The following is an 18,745-nucleotide window of genomic DNA, read 5'->3' as shown; positions in this document are numbered from 1 at the left end:
CAGTGTTGGTCAAATTACTTGAAAAAAGTAATCAGTAACTAATTACTGATTACTTCCCCAAAAAAAGTAATCCCGTTACTTTACTGATTACTTATTTTCATAAGTAATTAATTACTTAGTTACTTAGTTACTTTTTAAAAACACGATTTACAACCTGAAGAGGTGATAAAGCGATAGATCTTTCAGCCCAATTCTACTTTTTCTACATAATCCATCATACAAAATGTAATCAAATGGAAAAGTCTCTTTTTTTAACTTGTTTTATTAGTTTTAAGCTTTTAACTTTATGCATCAAGCAAAAATTTAATTATATGCAACATTCTCTGACTGGAAGAAATTAGTTTAACATTTAAACCTATTTTCTGCACATTCCAGCACATAATTTTTTTTGTGTGTGTTTACACTCACTCTTTCAAATAGATGCAAGTAAAACACAGCAGAAAATAAATAAAGTCAAAGAATCAGCGGTCCTGTTGCTCTATTTTCACCTGTAAAGCAGGAGTGGGGCAGGCGGAGGTTTACCCTGGTGCAGGTGTGCCGCGGTCAGTGGAAGAATCCGCGAGTTTCTCTGTGAGTTTCCCATTACGTCGTAGCTACTCGGAGCTTGTTGGAAGTTTAGGGGTTTTTTTCGCTGTAAAAAGAAGTTCTTCCCACGCACAGCGGACACTAATGTTTTTGTCACTTTTTATGGAATCAAACTCAAAGTAAGGTCAGTACTTCCACGCTTTAAACGCTGCACGCTCATACTCTCTCCTGCACTTGATATGTGATCCATTGTTGATCTGCACACAGCTGTTGTCACGAACGTCGCACTCGCTTACGTCACTGTCATGAGACATTCTCGCAAAGAAATCACGGTTTTAGTAACGCAGCGTTCCTATGGGAAAGTAACGGTAATCTAATTACCGTTTTTGCAATAGTAATCCCTTACTTTACTCGTTACTCGGAAAAAGTAATCGGATTACAGTAACGCGTTACTTGTAACGCGTTACTGCCCATCTCTGGTTCTGACTGAGAGATTTCTGAAAAATTCAAACGTACAGCTCTGCTATCACTTCCAACATAAATGAAGACAGGAAACTAAACAGCAGTGACGTTTGTAGGGTTACTGAAGTTGGGCTAGCTGGTATATAATGATGTGCTACGTGATCGCTAGCGACACAGCTATGTTAGCATAAACAGTGAAGCTGGAGGATGAACACTAACACTTTTCCACTCGATAAAAGTTAACGTGAAGGTTCCTCATGGTTAGAGACAAATGCAATCGCATGGCAGGATGCTGTAAACGAACCAAACTTCAGTCAGGAGAACAACTGAGATAATCCATCCACAGTACGAAGTTAGTGATTCATATACTGCAACAACATGGGAATAGAACAGCTGTGATAGAATACAGCGTTAATGAATCAGTGGTACAGAAATGGAGGAAGCACGAAGAATGAGTTGGGGAAAGTTTGACTTATCTGACTGTTTTGTTTTGCTTTATGCGCCTTATGGTCCAAAAAAATACGGTACCTCTGACAAGAAAGGCTAATTTCTGCTATTCAACACCGAAGAAATTTCAACTTTCACAAAATAATGCCAAATTGCAACACTTAGCTCTGTCTCTAATAAAAACAATGTAACTTTGTGAAAAAGAGAAAGGTTTCTATTGAGATTTCAGTTTTTTTACAACTACAAAAACAAAAAAACTGGACAGTCAATGAGCTACCAGAACATTTTCTGTAATTTTACACGTTTATTTCGTACAGTCCAAAAAGTCGTGCTGACAGATTTCCTTCTTTGTCACAGCAGATTTACCTTCATCATGTAGAAAAACAGTTAAATATGTGACTTCTTTACAATGACAGAAAACAGAGTCATGAGTCCGGCCCGCTTCAGATCAAATCGAGCTGTATGTGGCTCTCAGTGTAAATCCTGACAGCCCTGCTGTAGATGATGAGATATGAAAGTCTTTACAATTTTACACTGAGGACAATTTTTGACGGGTTTTTTGGCGTGGAGCTTCAAAGATCTGATTCTGATTCTCTCAACTTTTAAGAATTTCAGCTTAGCAAAAATTTAATATGAGGTCAGCAGTACACTGTAGGTGTCCTGTTTTAGGATCATATATTAAATTTTAGAACTAGAATAACAAAATTTATCACTGATGTGAAAGACAGACTTTGGGCCCTCCTGTTATTCACGGACGTCAGAGCGATGGTCCAGTGAAGGTCATAGCTGCTCCGGAGCAGGTTAGGTTCAAGTCCAAAGAGTCTAATTAAAATGAACTGATATTTTGTTTTAATTACACATTTTCTCCATTTAAACATCTGATATGCTGTTTATGTTTGATTGAGCAATGTGGTTGCAGTTTTCTTTAGTCTTCAGTAAATTAACTTTTTGTGCATATTGTCTAAAGAGAGAGAGACAGGGATAGGGAGAAAGAGCTCCGAGTGTGATGCAAACAGTTACAGGTTGTTGTGTTCTGGTGGGAAAACCAGCAGAACTTAAAGAATAGATTCAAATCTAAAATGGTTCCAGTTGTACTGGTGGGCTTATTTGCTTCTACATTCTTACCACTTGTGTTTCTCTCTCTCCTCCTTACCTTGAATGCGCATGTTCTCCTGGTACTGGATGATGAAGTACTCCTGGCTCTGCTGCAGCTTTCTCAGTTCATTCTCAGTTTCCTGTGTGGCTAGTCGGAGCTCCTCAAAGGCCTGGTTGATCTGCTGGTGGCGCTGTGATAGCGTGTCCATGGCCTGGCTCCCACTTCCACTGCTGGCCTAGACACCAAACAGATGATGAAGGCTTAAAACAAAATCAGGACAAAATCTGCTCCCAAAACTCTTATTTACACCTTCTGTGTACGACAATAACTAAAGGCAACTGAATATGAACACCTGCAAGGAAGACACATTGAGTGGGGTGAGTAGGATGTGGGATGGCGTGCTTTCTGGTGAAACTGTATGTACCAACTACAAACCTTTCCCCAGAAATTTGCTATTTATTTATTTTGCATGAAATATAATGCAGTCAGTATGATGCTATTGTTTATTGCTCTACATATTAGCTTAATGTTACTCCTGCAGAATAAGTGCACATACAGATGTTTCTGCACTCTGTCCTCCGCTGTATTTTTGTTTGGGGACGTATGCTTCAAACTGAAAACACCTTTTTAATCGGATCAATCGACCCCTGGACTGTCAAGTTTTCATATCACAGTCAAACTGTCTGCACATGTATCATTCTGCTCTGTCTTTTGCCGTGATTTCCATCTTGAACATACTGATGACCAAAACAAAGCGAGAAGCGCTTTCACATATTATTAGTTGGCAACTGAACTGTGCATTAACCTGGTAACTTCAAACATGCTGGTTTAAAGACTGAGGTTAGGCACTCCACACTGTGAGCTTCTCCCGTCCTCCTGCTCCCTCTGGGCTCCACCGTGGTTATCAACCTGCCCCTATATCTAGAACAAATGGGGATACGTATCCTCTTACTACTCAGGAGGACTTGTTTCTTCTTGTGCTCCGAGTTGTTGGTATATGCAGCCTAGCAAGCTGCAACAGGCCAGATAGACAAAAGCTGTAGCTGTTATGTATGGTTCCTAACCTACCCACAACCCTGATTCCTGCAGTATTAACGCAGCAATTTCTTCGACTTACATTTGTAGCTTCTTGAACGAGCCTCTGCTCTGACTGCAGGATGTGTTTAATGCAGCGGACCAGTTCCAGAGGACAACGGTCGTAGGTGCTCTACAAAACAGACACACACTTAATCACATCAGGATGCAACGTTCTTTATGTGTAGTTTAATATAAGCAAAGGCATGAATCAAGTAATACAGGCTTGATTTTTGACATTATCGTTTAAATATTTTATATGCATGAAAGATCCAAAATCTTTTAACTACACATTAAAAACCCACCAAAAACAAAAAACTCCAGACACAGAGTTAAGCATACAAACTCAACAAACTAATGCCAGTTCAACCTCTTCAACCCTCCATGGTCGTGGCAGATAGCTGCCCTTCCCTGGGCCTGGCTCTGCTGGAGGACAGGTCAGAGTGCTTTCTCAGACTGTGTGACTGATTAGTTTTCTCCTGTTGGGTCTTTACCTAACAGCATAAAGCCTCTTTATGTGGTCATTGATGTAATTTAATGTTATATGCATAAACCCAAACTGAGTTTATTACAATAGTTATTATACACATCTTTCATTCTGAGAACACATGCAAGGCTTCTTTGAATTAACTGGTTTGACAAAACCTGACGCTCGAGTCAGAGATAACAGGATAACAGGTGTCACAACTTTTTCTGCTTCAGCTTGTATATGAGCTCACATGACGAGCAAATGCAGCACACACACACACACACACACACACACACACACACACACACACACACACACATATATAGTGCTATCAAAGTCTTCATAATCTACAGTGATGATATCAAAAGATTCAAAGACTCTGGAGAAATCTCTGTGTGCAAGGGTCAAGGTAGAAACTCAATATTGAATTGAATTTCAGAAGTAGTCGTAGAAGTAGTAGCAGACACTCTGCTGTCTTGTCTGGGCCAAAGTTCATTTAAAATGGACTGAGGCAAAGTGGGAAACTGTTCTGAGGTCAGCCAAAATGAAATTTGACGTTCTTACTGACAAACGCGGCTGCAGCGTCGTCCGGACTAAACAGGAAAGACACCAGCTAGCTTGTTATTTGTGCTCAGTTCAAAAGCCTGCATCTCTTAAATGGAGGTAAAGTTATTCTCTATTAATCAGTGATGAAAAGTATGTACGGGTATATACAGATACTACCATCCAGACAATGTGGGGTCAAGGGTATAACTGACCATTTTGACTATTTCACCTTTAAAAACTGTTTACATTAAGATGCAGCCTCTGTGGTTTTTGCACAACTATTTGCAGATCAATCAGGAATCGCTCCTGTCAAGACAGAAGCACATCACATGTCTGACAAACACGAGGGCGCATCACTCCTGTGTCTACCTGAAGGAAGCGTTTACACTGCAGTCTGCTTTTGTCGTATTATTGTGTTGACACACAAAAATGACTACACAACATTCCAAACGTGCCACTCTTACTTTTGCCATCGGTCCCACAACTTCTCCCTTTTTCTCAGTAACCAAATGCTTCGTGACGTGGTGCATTTTTCCACCAATAGGAAAGGGACAGCGTCCACAGTATAAAGCATTAACACTAGCGAGCCATGGTACTGATTATGTTGAGGACGTTTGTATATGTTCAGATAACTCCATCATCAGCTGTTTTTAGGTCATTCTTTCTAATACTTCCTGAAAATGAAGTGCAAGCTCAGGAATAACAGTTTTGACAGACCGTAGAACATCGAGCAGTCATCAGAGACACGGACAACTGAGCATGATGAGACTTGTACACAGAGATAAAACCACAGCTGTACTGAAAATTGTGAGGAGGTGAAGAAGAAGAAGGTCTTTACTTTTATTCAGGTCATGCTTTTGATTATTTTAAAGGCTGTTCCTGGAACTTCCTGACCACAATTCATATATAGTCTCCAAGAAGGCTTTGGAACCTAAAACTAAAGCAGCTGTTGTTCTTACCAATTTCATAAAGATGCTGTATTGTAGTAAGAAATATACACATTGTAACTTAAGATGTAAGAAGCCAGAAAACAGTCAGTGTGCACTTAAACACAATCATCTATTAAACATCAGAACATCCATCCATCTTCATCCGCTTTATCCGAGACCGGGTCGCGGGGGCAGCAGCCTAAGCAAAGAGGCCCAGACCTCCCTCTCCCCAGCCACCTCCTCCAGCTTATCCGGGGGAACACCAAGGCGTTCCCAGGCCAGCCGAGAGATATTATCTCTCCAGCGTGTCCTGGGTCTGCCCCGGGGCCTCCTCCCGGTGGGACATGCCTGGAACACCTCACCCAGGAGGCGCCCAGGGGGCATCCTTGTCAGATGCCCGAACCACCTCAGCTGGCTCCTTTCGATGTGGAGCAGCAGCTGCTCTACTCTGAGCCCCTCCCGGATGGCCGAACTTCTCACCCCATCTCTAAGGGAGAGGCCAGCCACCCTTCGGAGGAAGCTCATTTCTGCCGCTTGTATCCGCGATCTCGTTCTTTCGGTCACTACCCACAGCTCGTGGCCATAGGTGAGGGTAGGGACGTAGATCGACCGGTAAATTGAGAGCTTCGCTTTTACACTCAGCTCCCTCTTCACCACGACGGACCGGTGCAGCGTCCGCATTACTGCAGCTGCAGCCCCAATCCGTCTGTCGATCTCCGGCTCCCTTCTCCCATCACTCGCGAACAAGACCCCGAGATACTTGAACTCCTCCACTTGGGGCAGGAACTCATCCCCGACCAAGAGTGGGCACTCCACCCTTTTCCGGCTGAGAACCATGGCCTCAGATTTGGAGGTGCTGATCCTCATTCCCGCTGCTTCACACTCGGCTGCGAACCGTTCCAGTGCGAGCTGGAGGCCCTCACCCGATAGAGCCAACAGAACCACATCATCCGCAAAAATCAGAGATGAGATTCTGAGGCCACCAAAGCGAAAGCCCTCCGCCACTTGGCTGCGCCTAGAAATCCTGTCCATAAAAATTATGAACAGAACCGGAGACAAAGGGCAGCCCTGGCGGAGCCCATCACCCACCGGGAACGAGTCCGACTTATTGCAGGCAATGCGAACCAAGCTCTTGCAACGGTTGTATAGGGATCTAATGGCCCGTAGCAATGGGCCAGACACCCAATACTCCCGCAACACCTCCCACAGGACACCCCAAGGGACACGGTCAAATGCCTTCTCCAAGTCCACAAAACACATGTAGACTGGTTGGGCAAACTCCCATGCACCCTCAAGTATCCTCGAGAGGATAAAGAGCTGGTCCAGTGTTCCGCGACCAGGACGAAAACCGCATTGTTCCTCCTGTATCCGAGGTTCGACTAGCGGACAAACTCTCCTTTCCAGCACCCTGGCATAGACTTTTCCAGGGAGGCTGAGGAGTGTGATCCCCCTGTAGTTGGAACACACCCTCCGGTCCCCCTTCTTAAAGATGGGGACCACCACCCCGGTCTGCCAGTCCACAGGTACTGCCCCTGATCTCCACGCAACATTGCAGAGGCGTGTCAACCAGGACAGCCCTACAACTCGGGGCGGACCTCATCAACACCAGGGGCTCTGCCACCAAGGAGTTGTTTAACTGCCTCAGTGACCTCATCCCCGGAAATTGGCGGGTCATTCCCCTCATCCCCAGACTCTGCTTCCTCCTCGGAAGACGTGTCAGTGGGATTAAGGAGGTCCTCGAAGTATTCCTTCCGCCGCATAACAATTTTCTCAGTCGACGTCAGCAGCGCTCCGCCAGCACTATACACAGTGCAGGTAGAGCACCGCTTTCCCCTCCTGAGACGCCTGGCGGTTTGCCAGAATCTCTTCGAGGCAGTCCGAAAGTCTTTTTCCATGGCCTCTCCGAACTCCTCCCACACCCGAGTTTTTGCTTCAGCCACTGCCCCAGCCGCATTCCGCTTGGCCTGTCGATACCTGTCGGCTGCCTCCGGAGTCCCACAGGCTAACCAAGCCCGATAGGACTCCTTCTTCAGCCTGGGGATTACCACCACGGCAGGCACCAACCACCTTGCGGCCGCAGCTCAATGCAGCAGCTTCGGCAATGGAGACGCTGAACATGGTCCATTCGGACTCAATGTCCCCAGTCTCCCTCGGAATGCTGTTGAAGCTCTGCCGGAGGTGTGCGTTGAAGATCTCGCGGACTGGGGCCTCTGCTAGACGTTCCCAGCACACCCTCACTACGCGTTTAGGTGCACCAGGTCTGTCCAGCGTCCTCCCCCGCCACCTGATCCAACTCACCACCAGGTGGTGATCAGTTGACAGCTCAGCCCCTCTCTTTACCCGAGTGTCCAGAACATATGGTCGCAGGACTGGTGATACGATTACAAAATTGATCATCGACCTACGGCCTAGAGCATCCTGGTGCCACGTGCACTTATGGACACTCTTATGTTCGAACCGGGTGTTCGTTATGGCCAAACTGTGATTAGCACAGAAGTCCAATAACAAAGCACCGCTTGGGTTCACGCCCCTCCAGGTCTCGCTGTCGTTACCCACGTGAGCATTGAAGTCTCCCAGCAGGACAACAGAGTCTCCAGGTGGAGCACCTTCCAGCACCCCCCCCAGGGACTCTAAGAAGGCTGGGTACTCCGAACTGCCACTCGGCGCATAAGCGCAGATGACAGTCAGGACCCGTTCCCCGACCCTAAGGCGCAGAGAACAAACCCTCTCGTCCACCGAGAAAAACCCCAACATACCGGCAGCAAGCCGAGGGGATATTAGAATACCCACCCCAGCCCGCCGCCTCTCACCAGGGGCAACTCCAGACTGAGACAGAGTCCAGCCCCTCTCCAGGAGACTGGTTCTAGAGCCCAAGCCATGCGTAGAGGTGAGCCCGACTATATCTAGCCGGTACCTCTCAACCTCACGCACTAACTCAGGCTCCTTCCCCACCAGAGAGGTGACATTCCATGTCCCTATTGCCAGTCTTGGCAGCCGGGGGTCAGTCCGCCAGGGCCTCCGCTCCTGGCCGCCACCCGGCACACATCAGAACATTAGATTAACATTAATGAAAAAAGACAAACCGACAGGAAAGAAGCTAAATGTTCTGCAACCCAAACACACATGTAGACAAGAAAATCTGAGGGCTTCTCCTCAGCCGTATTAGAAAAGACTGAAGTTTAATAAACACGACCCAGGGTCTAGATCTGAGCTGTGGAGATGTGCTTGTATAAAAACTAAACAACATCAGCACAAGTTTACACAAAATATATGAGGGAAATGTTGGGACAAAGGTTCCAGTAGTAACACACCATCATTTTTCTTGTAGCCAACACGTACCTTTAGCTGGCTAGCATAGTGACCTAGCTTGATCTTGAGCAGAAAGCCGTCCTCTCCTCCCTGGACCTGGGCTTTCTTTTGGAGCTCGGCCACCAGATTATCCAACAGACGCTTGGCTTTGGTTTCCTCTGCTGGGTTATCCAACTCCACTGAGTCCCTGTGAACGGTACCATTGTTTTTAAACTGTTAATAGAATGCACAGCCTTCACCAACACCACTCACTGATCCAGGTCTGGTTTGTTATATAAACACACACAGAAACACACTGATTACGGTTAGTTTTTATTTATTTATTTACTGAGTATCGTGTGTGTGACCCTATTTTATGTACATGACGTTGGTTAATATTGCCGTTTTAAATGTGCCATCTAAATAAAGTTGGGCAGGACTGGAAAGAGACTGGTGTAATTCTGCATACCAGAGTTGGCCTTCAATCCACTGGGCCAGGTAGTGCCGCACCTCAATGGGGAAGTGCTGGCCGTACAAGGCCTGCATCTGGTGCAAGGCATCACCCTGCAGCTGCTGGGCCTGGATCCACATTGCCATGGTTATCCTGTGAATCCAGGAACACAGGAGGAAAAAAGGCCAGGTCAGCAGATTAGACAGAGTGAAAAGAACAGCAATTAGCAACTAGAAAAAGTTGCATTTCCTGCGAAAATGCAGTGTGAATGCCGTGTAGTGGAATCTGCTGAAAACAGCTGAAAAGCAGAATTATCTGCTGAAAAGAGGTGTAGAAGCAGAAATGCTTGCTGAAGATGGCTGTATGTGAAAGGGTACAATGAAGAGTGTCAAGAAAGCAGATTACATGCAAGCAGGGAAGATGTGCAGCATCTGTCACATGTAGGACTCGAACCCTTGCTACCAGATCTCACGGCAGCTGCGCATCCGACTGCGCCAAACCAGTTCTGGTCTCAACCAAAGACATGATGAGAGAAAAAAAAATGTGCACTGTGCAGAAGAAGCTAAATTATGCTGAAAAGAGGTGAAAATGCTGAATGTTCAGCAAAAAGATAAGGAGATAAGGAACCTGAAAATCGTGTTGAAAAGAGCAGAAGAGACTAAATATTGTGCTAAAAAGAGGTGAAAAAAAGCTAAAAATTGTTCTGAAAAGAGGTGAACCAGCAGAATTTTTTTGCTGAAAAGAGGTAAAGAACCTGAAGTTTGTGCTGAGAACAGTTGAAGAAGCTGGAACTTTTGAAAATTTTGCTAAAAAGAGGTGAAAAAGCTGAAAAATGTGTGGAAAAGAGTTTAAACAGTTGAAGTGTTAACTGATAATGTGGTCCCATTCAGCAAAATGGGCCAAAAAAATGGCATAAAAAGCTTAATATCTCAAAAAGTATAAAAGTTATGAGCACCAAAAGATATAGCAGGCATTAGCAGAAGGAGCAGAACAGTTTAAAGTTTGAATGGTGAATATCGGCTGAAAACTGAGGGAGGAGTTAACCAGCAAAGGTTGGAACAACTAGAATATGGTAGAAGAACAAAGAACTAGAAAAAGTTGCATTTCCTGCGAAAACTGCTGTGTGAATGCCGTGTAGTGGAATCTGAAAACAGCAGAAGGAGAACCTGCTGAAAAAACACTGTGTAGAAGCTGGAGTCTTTGCTGAAAATGGCTGTCTTTGAAAGGGTACACCAAGCAGCGTCAATAAAGCAGAGTACATGCAAGCAGGGAAGATGTGCAGCAAATGTCACATGTAGGATTCGAACCTTTGCCACCAAATCTCACGGCGGCTGCTCAACCCATTGAGCCAAACCAGTTCTAGTCTCAAACAAAGATATGATGAGAGAAAAAATGTGCACTGTGTGGAAGAAGCTAAATGGTGCTCAGAAGAGGTGAAGAAGCAGAATGTTCAGCAAAAAAAGAGATGAAGAACCTGAAAATTATACTGAAAAGAGAAGAAGAGGCTGAGATTTCTGCTGAAAAGAGGTGAAGTTGTTGAACTTTATGCTGAATAGAGGTGAAGAAGCTGAAAACTGCTGAAAAGAGAAGAAGTGACTGAAATTTGTGCTGAAAAAGAGTTGAACATTTAAACTTTCGGCTGTAAAGAGCTCAAGGAAATCAAACTTCTGAAAAGAGCTGAAGAAACTGAAAAGAGGTAAAGAATCTGACGTTTGTGCTGATATTAGCTGAATAATCTGGAATTTGTGCTGAAAAGAGGTGAAAACACTGAAAATTATGCTGAAAAGTGGTGAAGAAGCTGACATTCTCGTTGAAAAGATCTGAAAAGGTTGAACTATTAACTGAAAAAAATGTTGCCATAAGCGGGATTTGAACCCCGGCCTCCCACTCTGAGAACAGCTGCTCATCTCACTGAGCTAAAACATGGCTCAGCCCGGGAAGCAAAACTGGTGATCACGGCATTCACACAATAATGACAGAAGAGGACCGGGCGAGCAACACTAGGCAAACAATATCAGCTGATGCCATATGACAGATACGTTACTGATTTTCACACAATGAAATGCAAAAAATATATCCTACAAATAATATGAGTTAAGTCCATAAGTTGGACAATAATACATTCCATGTTATTTTGCCTCTGTACACTGTAGCAGTGGACTTTAAATCAAACAATTATGACGTGACTCAAGTGCAGACTGAAAGACTGCACTTGAGTCACTCAAGGGGGTTTGACAAAAGTATTTTTATAAGAGTTCCAACTTCCAGAGGATAAAAAGTAAAACGCTTTGACAAACAAGCACGCTAATACTGAAGATGAGGTTCATTACTTGGGTGAACAAGCAGTCAGTGACTACCCTAAGCCCCATGGACATCAAGTGCTTAGTCTCTGAGATGCTCTGTCAGGCCTGCAGCCACTTCCAGTCTGTGCTTGTCTGTAGGTCTCTCTGCCCTCACTTTGGACCACAGTAACTGAAAAGTATGCGCTACTGGGTTGAGATCAGGTGGCTGACTTGGCCATGGGAGAATATCACATTTCTTAGACACCCTTACGTTGCTGTTGTGGTATGCTTTGCTATGCTTATCCATTTGCATTATACAAGTAATCTAGTAGCATCTATTCCCATGTTGTTGCAGTATAGTAATGACTAACCTCGTATTGTGGATGGATTATCTCAGTTGTTCTCCTGACTGAAGTTTGGTCCGTTTACAGTATCCTGCTATGCGATTGCATTTGTTTCTAACCATGAGGAACTTTAACGTTAACTTTTATAAGTGGAAAAGTGTTAGTGTTCGTCCTCCAGCTTCACTGTTTATGTTATGCTAACATAGCTGTGTCGCTAGCGATCAGGTAGCACATCATTATATACCAGCTAGCCCAACTTCAGTAACCCTACAAACGTCACTGCTGTTTAGTTTCCTGTCTTCATTTATGTTGGAAGTGATAGCAGAGCTGTACGTTTGAATTTTTTCAGAAATCTCTCAGTCAGAACATGCTATATCATGCTTAGGTAACTAGCGAAACTAGCGAGCTAACTTCCGCTAGCTTCCTGCTAACTTCTAACTCCGTTAAATGTAATAACTTTTGTTTTCATGGATGCCTGGAAGTTAAACTTCATAGTTACACCTGGTAAAGCAGCAATGCTGATCGTTTTATTAAAGATGAAAGAATTTAGACAGTTTTTAACTCTCAGTGATGCTGCAGTGTTGTTTGACCTGAAGTCAAATATACGGAGTTTAGGACCCAGATTACTCCCAGATTTAAGAGCATCTTAGTCCGACAAATACGACAATAACGACGGCCGCTTGCATGTTCTGCAAAAAAATGTGCTTTGTCGTGTATCTGACGGACAAACACCAAACCAGTTCCACATCACTGAAGTTGCACCATTTTTACAAACCAATTCTGGTTCATCTGTTTCACTCAACAATCGGCCATGTGCGTATGAAAACAAAGGCACTGCGCATGCGCGTTTTACTCATATTCTATCGCGATATTTCATTTTCCTATCGTTGCCTAACATTATACCGGTATTACCGTGAACGGTATAATATGGGCCAGCCCTAACTGGAGTGTCTGTTTTGTTTATGTTTAAAGAGTTATTGATCTTCTACTGAGGAGACAAAATATGTTCTTTTTCCTCCTTTATCTATTTGTGGAATTGTTCCCCAGCAACTTCAAACTAGCTGTTTTTACACCAAAAACAATACACTATCAGATTTTTTGTTTAATAGCTACTTTATTTTATTGGAACAGACCAAAATACTCCATTTTCCGGTTCATTGGTGTTCTTCTGAAACACATGAAACTTTTGCCTAATCACAATAAATAATTTTGTTTATTATACATACACCGCTGTTATTTATTTAAAATACAGTAGTAATACATTACAGTTGATTTATGTATGTTCATGTTCAACCTCTGACAGAAAATAAATAATGTTTAAACCAAAATTAATCTTAGATCTTCCCATCTCAGGAGTAAAAAGGGACCTTTAAGTGTGACGGAAATGATGATTTTTTTTTTTTAATGTATTAAAAAAAAAAATACATGATGATTTTCCACACAGGCCTTCCAGGCCATTCGCTGAGGTGCCAAATGCATTTATTTTTTTTAAGAATTTACCAGATCGCTGATTTGGCCACTCTTAAAGTTTTATCTGCCTTTCTCATAGGTTTATCTGTTCTTCATTCTCCCTAATGATGGGCTCCTTCACTTGCACTGACAAATGTTTGGACTTCAAATTAAAAGTACCAATGTAAAGATACGAAAAGCAAGTTCAAAAGTGCATTCAACTCCAGATATGGGTTACCTTATATAGCGACCAAATGAAGGTGTTGTGTCAAAAAGTGATCTACTGCCAAAAAATGATTCCTGGTAAGTGACTGCCCATATTTAAACTGCTAAAAATATTTTGTTGGCCTACAACATATGAAATATGTGTCAAATGTATCCCTCATGAATGATATGAAGTAGGCACAATCAGTTTTTGGCAGACTGGCTTTTATACATCCTTTATTTACTCAGTTAAAAAAATAAAAGTCTCATTGACATTAAAAATGACTTTTTCCAAGGTAGGTCTGTCAGAAATTGCAACAAATATAACAATACTTCTCTAAAGATATTTTAGATGGCCAAATGTATAATATGGGTGAAATAATACACAAAAACACTTAAAGAACAGGTAATTTTTCAATTTTATATATAACTACTTTGTAAATCCTGTTTACTTAAGTCTACTTACCAACATAAGTAAAGACATCACACATGGAAAAAAAAAACGTTGGAAATCAGTTTTTGGCACAACAAAGGAACAGGCCTTATCTGACCATGAAACTGCTAATCAGACAGTTTTTATGAGCTATGCAGATGAGCTGTTAACAACTCTGGGGCATGCATTCCCGAAAAATAAGTAAAAACTACGATTCCAATTTTCCTCAAAGAAAATGACAACATTAAAAAAGAAAAACATCTTTGATGTAAACAATATGAGCTCACACCCCCAAATCAGTCTGACTGGAACTTTCTAAGAAACATATGACTAATTTATCACTGAGGCATTGCCTTGTATTACCAACCAATGTGACGTGGACGACAAGATAATGAACCAAAGCGTGTGTTTAAAAAATAAAAACAAGAGTCAAACTGAGCGGAGAACAGCGGTGGTATCGACAGAGCCATATGTTTACATCCTTGGCACTTGACTAGCGAGCGGAACAGGGAAGTTTAACAGATAGCTTAGCTTGCTAACTTAAGTGTACATTCAAAGCGGCTCGCTGAAGCCTGAAACCGTAAATATGGCGCGAGTGTTGCTGAACAGATGCGACTATAGTGAATGAAAAGGTGTTGAGTTTACGTTGGCTTCGTTATTTCGGTGTGGCCAACGCTCTATTACTTTAGCAGGCTAGAAAAGGTAAGCTACTAGCTAGCAAAGTAGGGAAGCTTGCAGCTCCACTAAAACTTCGCTCTCATGCGCTACAAGTAGTTAACTGCTCCGACTATAACTCACCTTTTACAAGACTGCAGCACTCCTTACCGCAGCACCATTTAAAACAGCGGACAACACACACTGAAAACTTTTCAACCGTACGCAGGTTGGCTGACATACATGTCACATCGCCAAATTACGTTACTTGATCACCTTCTGCTTTCTGGTAAAGCAGCAGTTGTTGACCCGTATAATAAACGAATACGCATTTAAAACAACTTCCGGTGTCGTATTTCAAAATAAGAAAGTCCATAGTAATAAGTCTAATAAAAATTTCAGATTTCATTGTATTTCCTGCTGTAGTTTATCATTAATTAAACAATTTGTTTTAAGCCTAAATACAGCTACAACATTCATCATTTCCGGTTGTATTTACGCTAACTTCAAACATATTTGCCAACTCCTGCCATTTCCAAGAACAGTCCCACCTGCATCCCGCACGCGGTTAGGTACAAACACGGCTGCGCGAGCCTTAAAAATGGTTTTAAGGATTAAATCTGTAAACGGAAAAGAGGAAGGCGGCACTTTGGGGCAGTGGTGTGAATGTGCGTTAATATTCACCTTTATTTATTTCACCTACAATTTAAGGTGAGCTAATTGTACATAAATACCTCTTATAAGAAAGCTGCAGTTAGTCTATTAGTTCCATTACCGAGACTGGGACATGATATACAGAACATAAACAATCCTTGTTAGCCAGTAAGCTGAGGCACCTGGTTACGTGTATAAATGTTCAAAAGAAATGTTTTCCACCGCTGCTCGGGCTTTTGTGTGGCCATGTAGAGTCTGAAATTATTACCTTTCATGCTGTTATTTGATTAATGGCAGATTATGTAAATACCTAATTGTGATGTTTATTTTTACTCCGTGACCTTTAGTACTGAACGTCCTCTTCCTGGCGTCATTTTGACATGTAAAAATAAGTGTGTTTGACCAATTATGTCTTTGCTGTAACGATGCTTCTTGGCATTAAATCTTACACTGTTGGAAAGCCTGTTTATTTTATTAACAGGGACACATTTGTGGGTTGGTCCCATAAAAAAATTGCCAGCTCTTCTCTGCCACTACAAAACAGCAAATTTTTGGCTCATGTTTTGAGCTTCTAGTACCTCATGGGCTGACAATCAGGTGCCTGACTGTCAGGATCTATGAGCATGGACCCTGCTACAGCGGTCAGGTGGTGTCTGCCACGTTTGACTGATGTGGATAGGGCGAATGCCACAGGGCAACTTCAATATTTTCTTCCAACAAATAAGTTGCTGCATTATTTGGAGTGAGCCCTAGTACCATCTACAAATTAAAGGTCAAGTTCCAATGGGAGATGTCAGGGACAGGCTGTGACGTTTGCGTCCCAAGAAGATAATTTCCTCCCTGTGTCAGTACTTGGGACCTGTAGGCAGTCTTCTACAGATTTGCAGTCAAGGATTGCAGGACAATATGGCCCACAGTCAGACAATCCAGAACAGACTACACTGAGCCAATCTTTGGCCTCACAGGGCTGCCAGGAGGCCTGCCATGACTGCCCTTCCTACTCAGGCCTGTTTGCACTGGTGTCAGCAACATGCCACTGGAAGCTGAAAAAGTGGAGGGATGTTATGTTCAGCACTGAGTCCAGATTCTGCCTACAGCAGTTGGATCACAGGGTCAAGGAGTACAGATGTAGAGACCGCTATGCTGAGCGCTGCATGGACACTTGTGGGACCAGTTTGTGTGTGCTGTTTGTGCCAGAGCGACCAACACAACCACATTGGCTGAGTAGAGACAAATAATGGATGAAGAATGGGATGATTAAAGGCTGACCGGCCTGCACTCAAAAAAGTCAACTAAGGCACGTGTTTGGATATAAAAACGATTGTTTAACATTCTTTCTCATTGCTTGTATTTGAATGAAAGAAATTAAGATCAGCTCTATCTCTGTGTTCACCCAATGAGAAGCAAGTACTTCCAAACAATGACTCTTCTATTGCTAACTATTGCGCACTCTCCACACAACAGCGGAAGGTCAAATCAAAGCAAGCAGGAACAAACATTCAAGGTTGTTAAGCTAACAAATCTTTAGAGATATTCAGAACTACTCTTTTTTTGCATCCCTAATATCCAGGTGTGGAGGTATGTAAGGACGACGCAAGAGCTCGTCACATTTCTCTCCAACATTATTCTCAGCTTACTAAACTGATTTCACAAGGAGGCAAAACATCCCTTAGAACCCAGAAACAACATTCTTCCCATTTCCCTTCTCACTGGGTGTGAGTGGAGTCCCCTGGTGGTCCGCTACACAGATTAAGCAATACATGTGTGTAAATATAGACCAGAATGTATTTATTTTTGTAGAAGTGATGAGTAAATCTAGTTATTAAACTTTTATAAGTTTATTCTTTTTTTTTTTTTTGCCTGTCCCGTTTGGCTCTTTTGCATCAGAATTGTTGTCTAAAGGCAAAGAAAGATGCCCAACGGATTTACTTTACCAAATTGACCATCCCAGCCTTGCCGTAATGGTCCATTTGATTCACCTTTTATTGTTTATTTTATTTTCACTTGTTGAATACGGGACAGACTTGACTGGGGGAAAGAAGGGGAGAAAGAAAGAGGGAAAGAGAAACAGCTGAGAAGAGGGACGGGGGAGAAGGGCAAAAAACAAAAACCAACAGAACGGGCAGAGAAAAAAAATGCATCTATCAATCACCTGGATCACCTGCTGAGAAAGAAAAAAGAAAACAAGCAGAAGAGAACAAGAGTAATAGAATAAACAGCATCACAATGATATATGGGAATATGACAGTAAATACTAAATATTTAACATTATTGTGCAGCACATAAGATCAACAGAACACAGTGTGCTTTGAGGTAGGAGCCAAAAAGGGTGTAGTTTGTGATCACCCGTGTGTACACCTGTGAGCATGGACGCGCTTGTTTTTAAAAGGTTCCTTCATGTAATGATCTGCTAGAGGGTGTGGGGGGGCCACAGCCCCGTCCTCCATATAAGTTTATTCTTAACAAAGCTGTCTCAACCCTGTGCTGTGCTTTTGTTTTCTAGAATTCTTCAGGTAAATTTTGCTGTCTCAAAGTGAGCGTGCAGAGAGGGTCTGACTATGTGTGGAAATCTGCCTATTGTTAGCCAGGCTACTGTTAGCCTCTGTGCTATAACTAAGCTAGACTATTACACTCCCCATGAGTGTTATATTCTAAATTCATTTAGCAGATGTTAGCCAGTTCTCAGTGCCCACAGACAACTGTGTCACCTGATAGACGGCTTATTTCATCATTTCAGAAGGTGGAGCAAACTGCAGTTCTCAGAAAGCAAAGAGTCCTGTAATTCCTGTCTAACTTATCTGCCACACCAGGGCTCTAGACTAACCTTTTGCTGTGGTTGCACTGGTGCGTCTTTCTTTTTTTCTGAGACGCACCAGCACCAGTTAGGCGCACCCAAATTTTTCAACCACATTGCTTAAAACCACAGTTTTACATGTGCACTTTTTGGGGGGAAATTGCTGTCCATACAGACACTATTAATTTGTAAATGGTTAACTAACAATCTTGTCAACACAAAGTTCTTTGTTTGGAGCACATTTCTACAAGAAAGATAAGTTACTGAAAAAGTGCTTGTGCTTAAAGAGCGTTGGCACTCTTTGGCAATATTGTAGACAATGTCAAACTTAATCATCACATCGGCCTCTGACGACCTGTTTGCTGCTGCCTGCTGCTGAAAGGCAGTGTTAGAGGGGACACTTGGGCAGTGCATTTATCGCAGCATATACTGTAATGTGTTTTCTGGAAACACTGTGCTTTTTCAACGCTCAGAGATTGATGGCTCCGTGTCAGAGCTGGCTATGAACTTCAGACGGATCAGGCCTTAACAAAAAGTTATCAATAGTTCTTTTCATCTTTACTATTACCCACAGCTACCTCCACTTCTGCCGGGCCTAGGCTGCTCACTAGGGCTGGGTATCGTCACTGATTTCTATAATCCAT

General features: G+C 42.8%; 2 protein-coding genes across 4 annotated transcripts in view; one reads left to right on the top strand and one right to left on the bottom strand.

Moving 5' to 3' along the window:
- LOC309713046 (uncharacterized protein) overlaps positions 1–18,745 on the top strand; it is a gene marked incomplete at its 3' end in the record, with an annotated part of 462,222 nt that overhangs the window by 70,069 nt on the left and 373,408 nt on the right. The window lies entirely within an intron of this gene.
- Positions 1–18,745, bottom strand: part of LOC309713594 (signal transducer and activator of transcription 5B-like) — a 52,797-nt gene that overhangs the window by 31,182 nt on the left and 2,870 nt on the right. Inside the window, exons 1-5 of one of the 3 annotated variants that reach the window (XM_082545358.1) lie at positions 14,798–15,756; positions 9,306–9,440; positions 8,888–9,044; positions 3,648–3,737; positions 2,588–2,765 (exon numbers count right to left, since the gene is read on the bottom strand). In XM_082545358.1, the coding sequence (XP_082401484.1) occupies positions 2,588–2,765; positions 3,648–3,737; positions 8,888–9,044; positions 9,306–9,433 (553 nt within the window). In that variant the 5' untranslated portion in view covers positions 9,434–9,440; positions 14,798–15,756. Of the gene's footprint in view, positions 1–2,587; positions 2,766–3,335; positions 3,459–3,647; positions 3,738–8,887; positions 9,045–9,305; positions 9,441–14,797; positions 15,757–18,745 lie in introns of those variants that run through there. The other 2 variants (XM_082545359.1, XM_082545360.1) reach the window with 2 other exon arrangements.

The sequence above is a fragment of the Aulonocara stuartgranti genome (genome assembly GCF_965226115.1).
Source record: "Aulonocara stuartgranti genome assembly, chromosome: 8".
NCBI classification, from domain to species: Eukaryota; Metazoa; Chordata; class Actinopteri; order Cichliformes; family Cichlidae; genus Aulonocara; species Aulonocara stuartgranti.
Note: the sequence above shows the minus strand (reverse complement) of the source record. Positions and strands in the feature narration are given on the sequence as shown.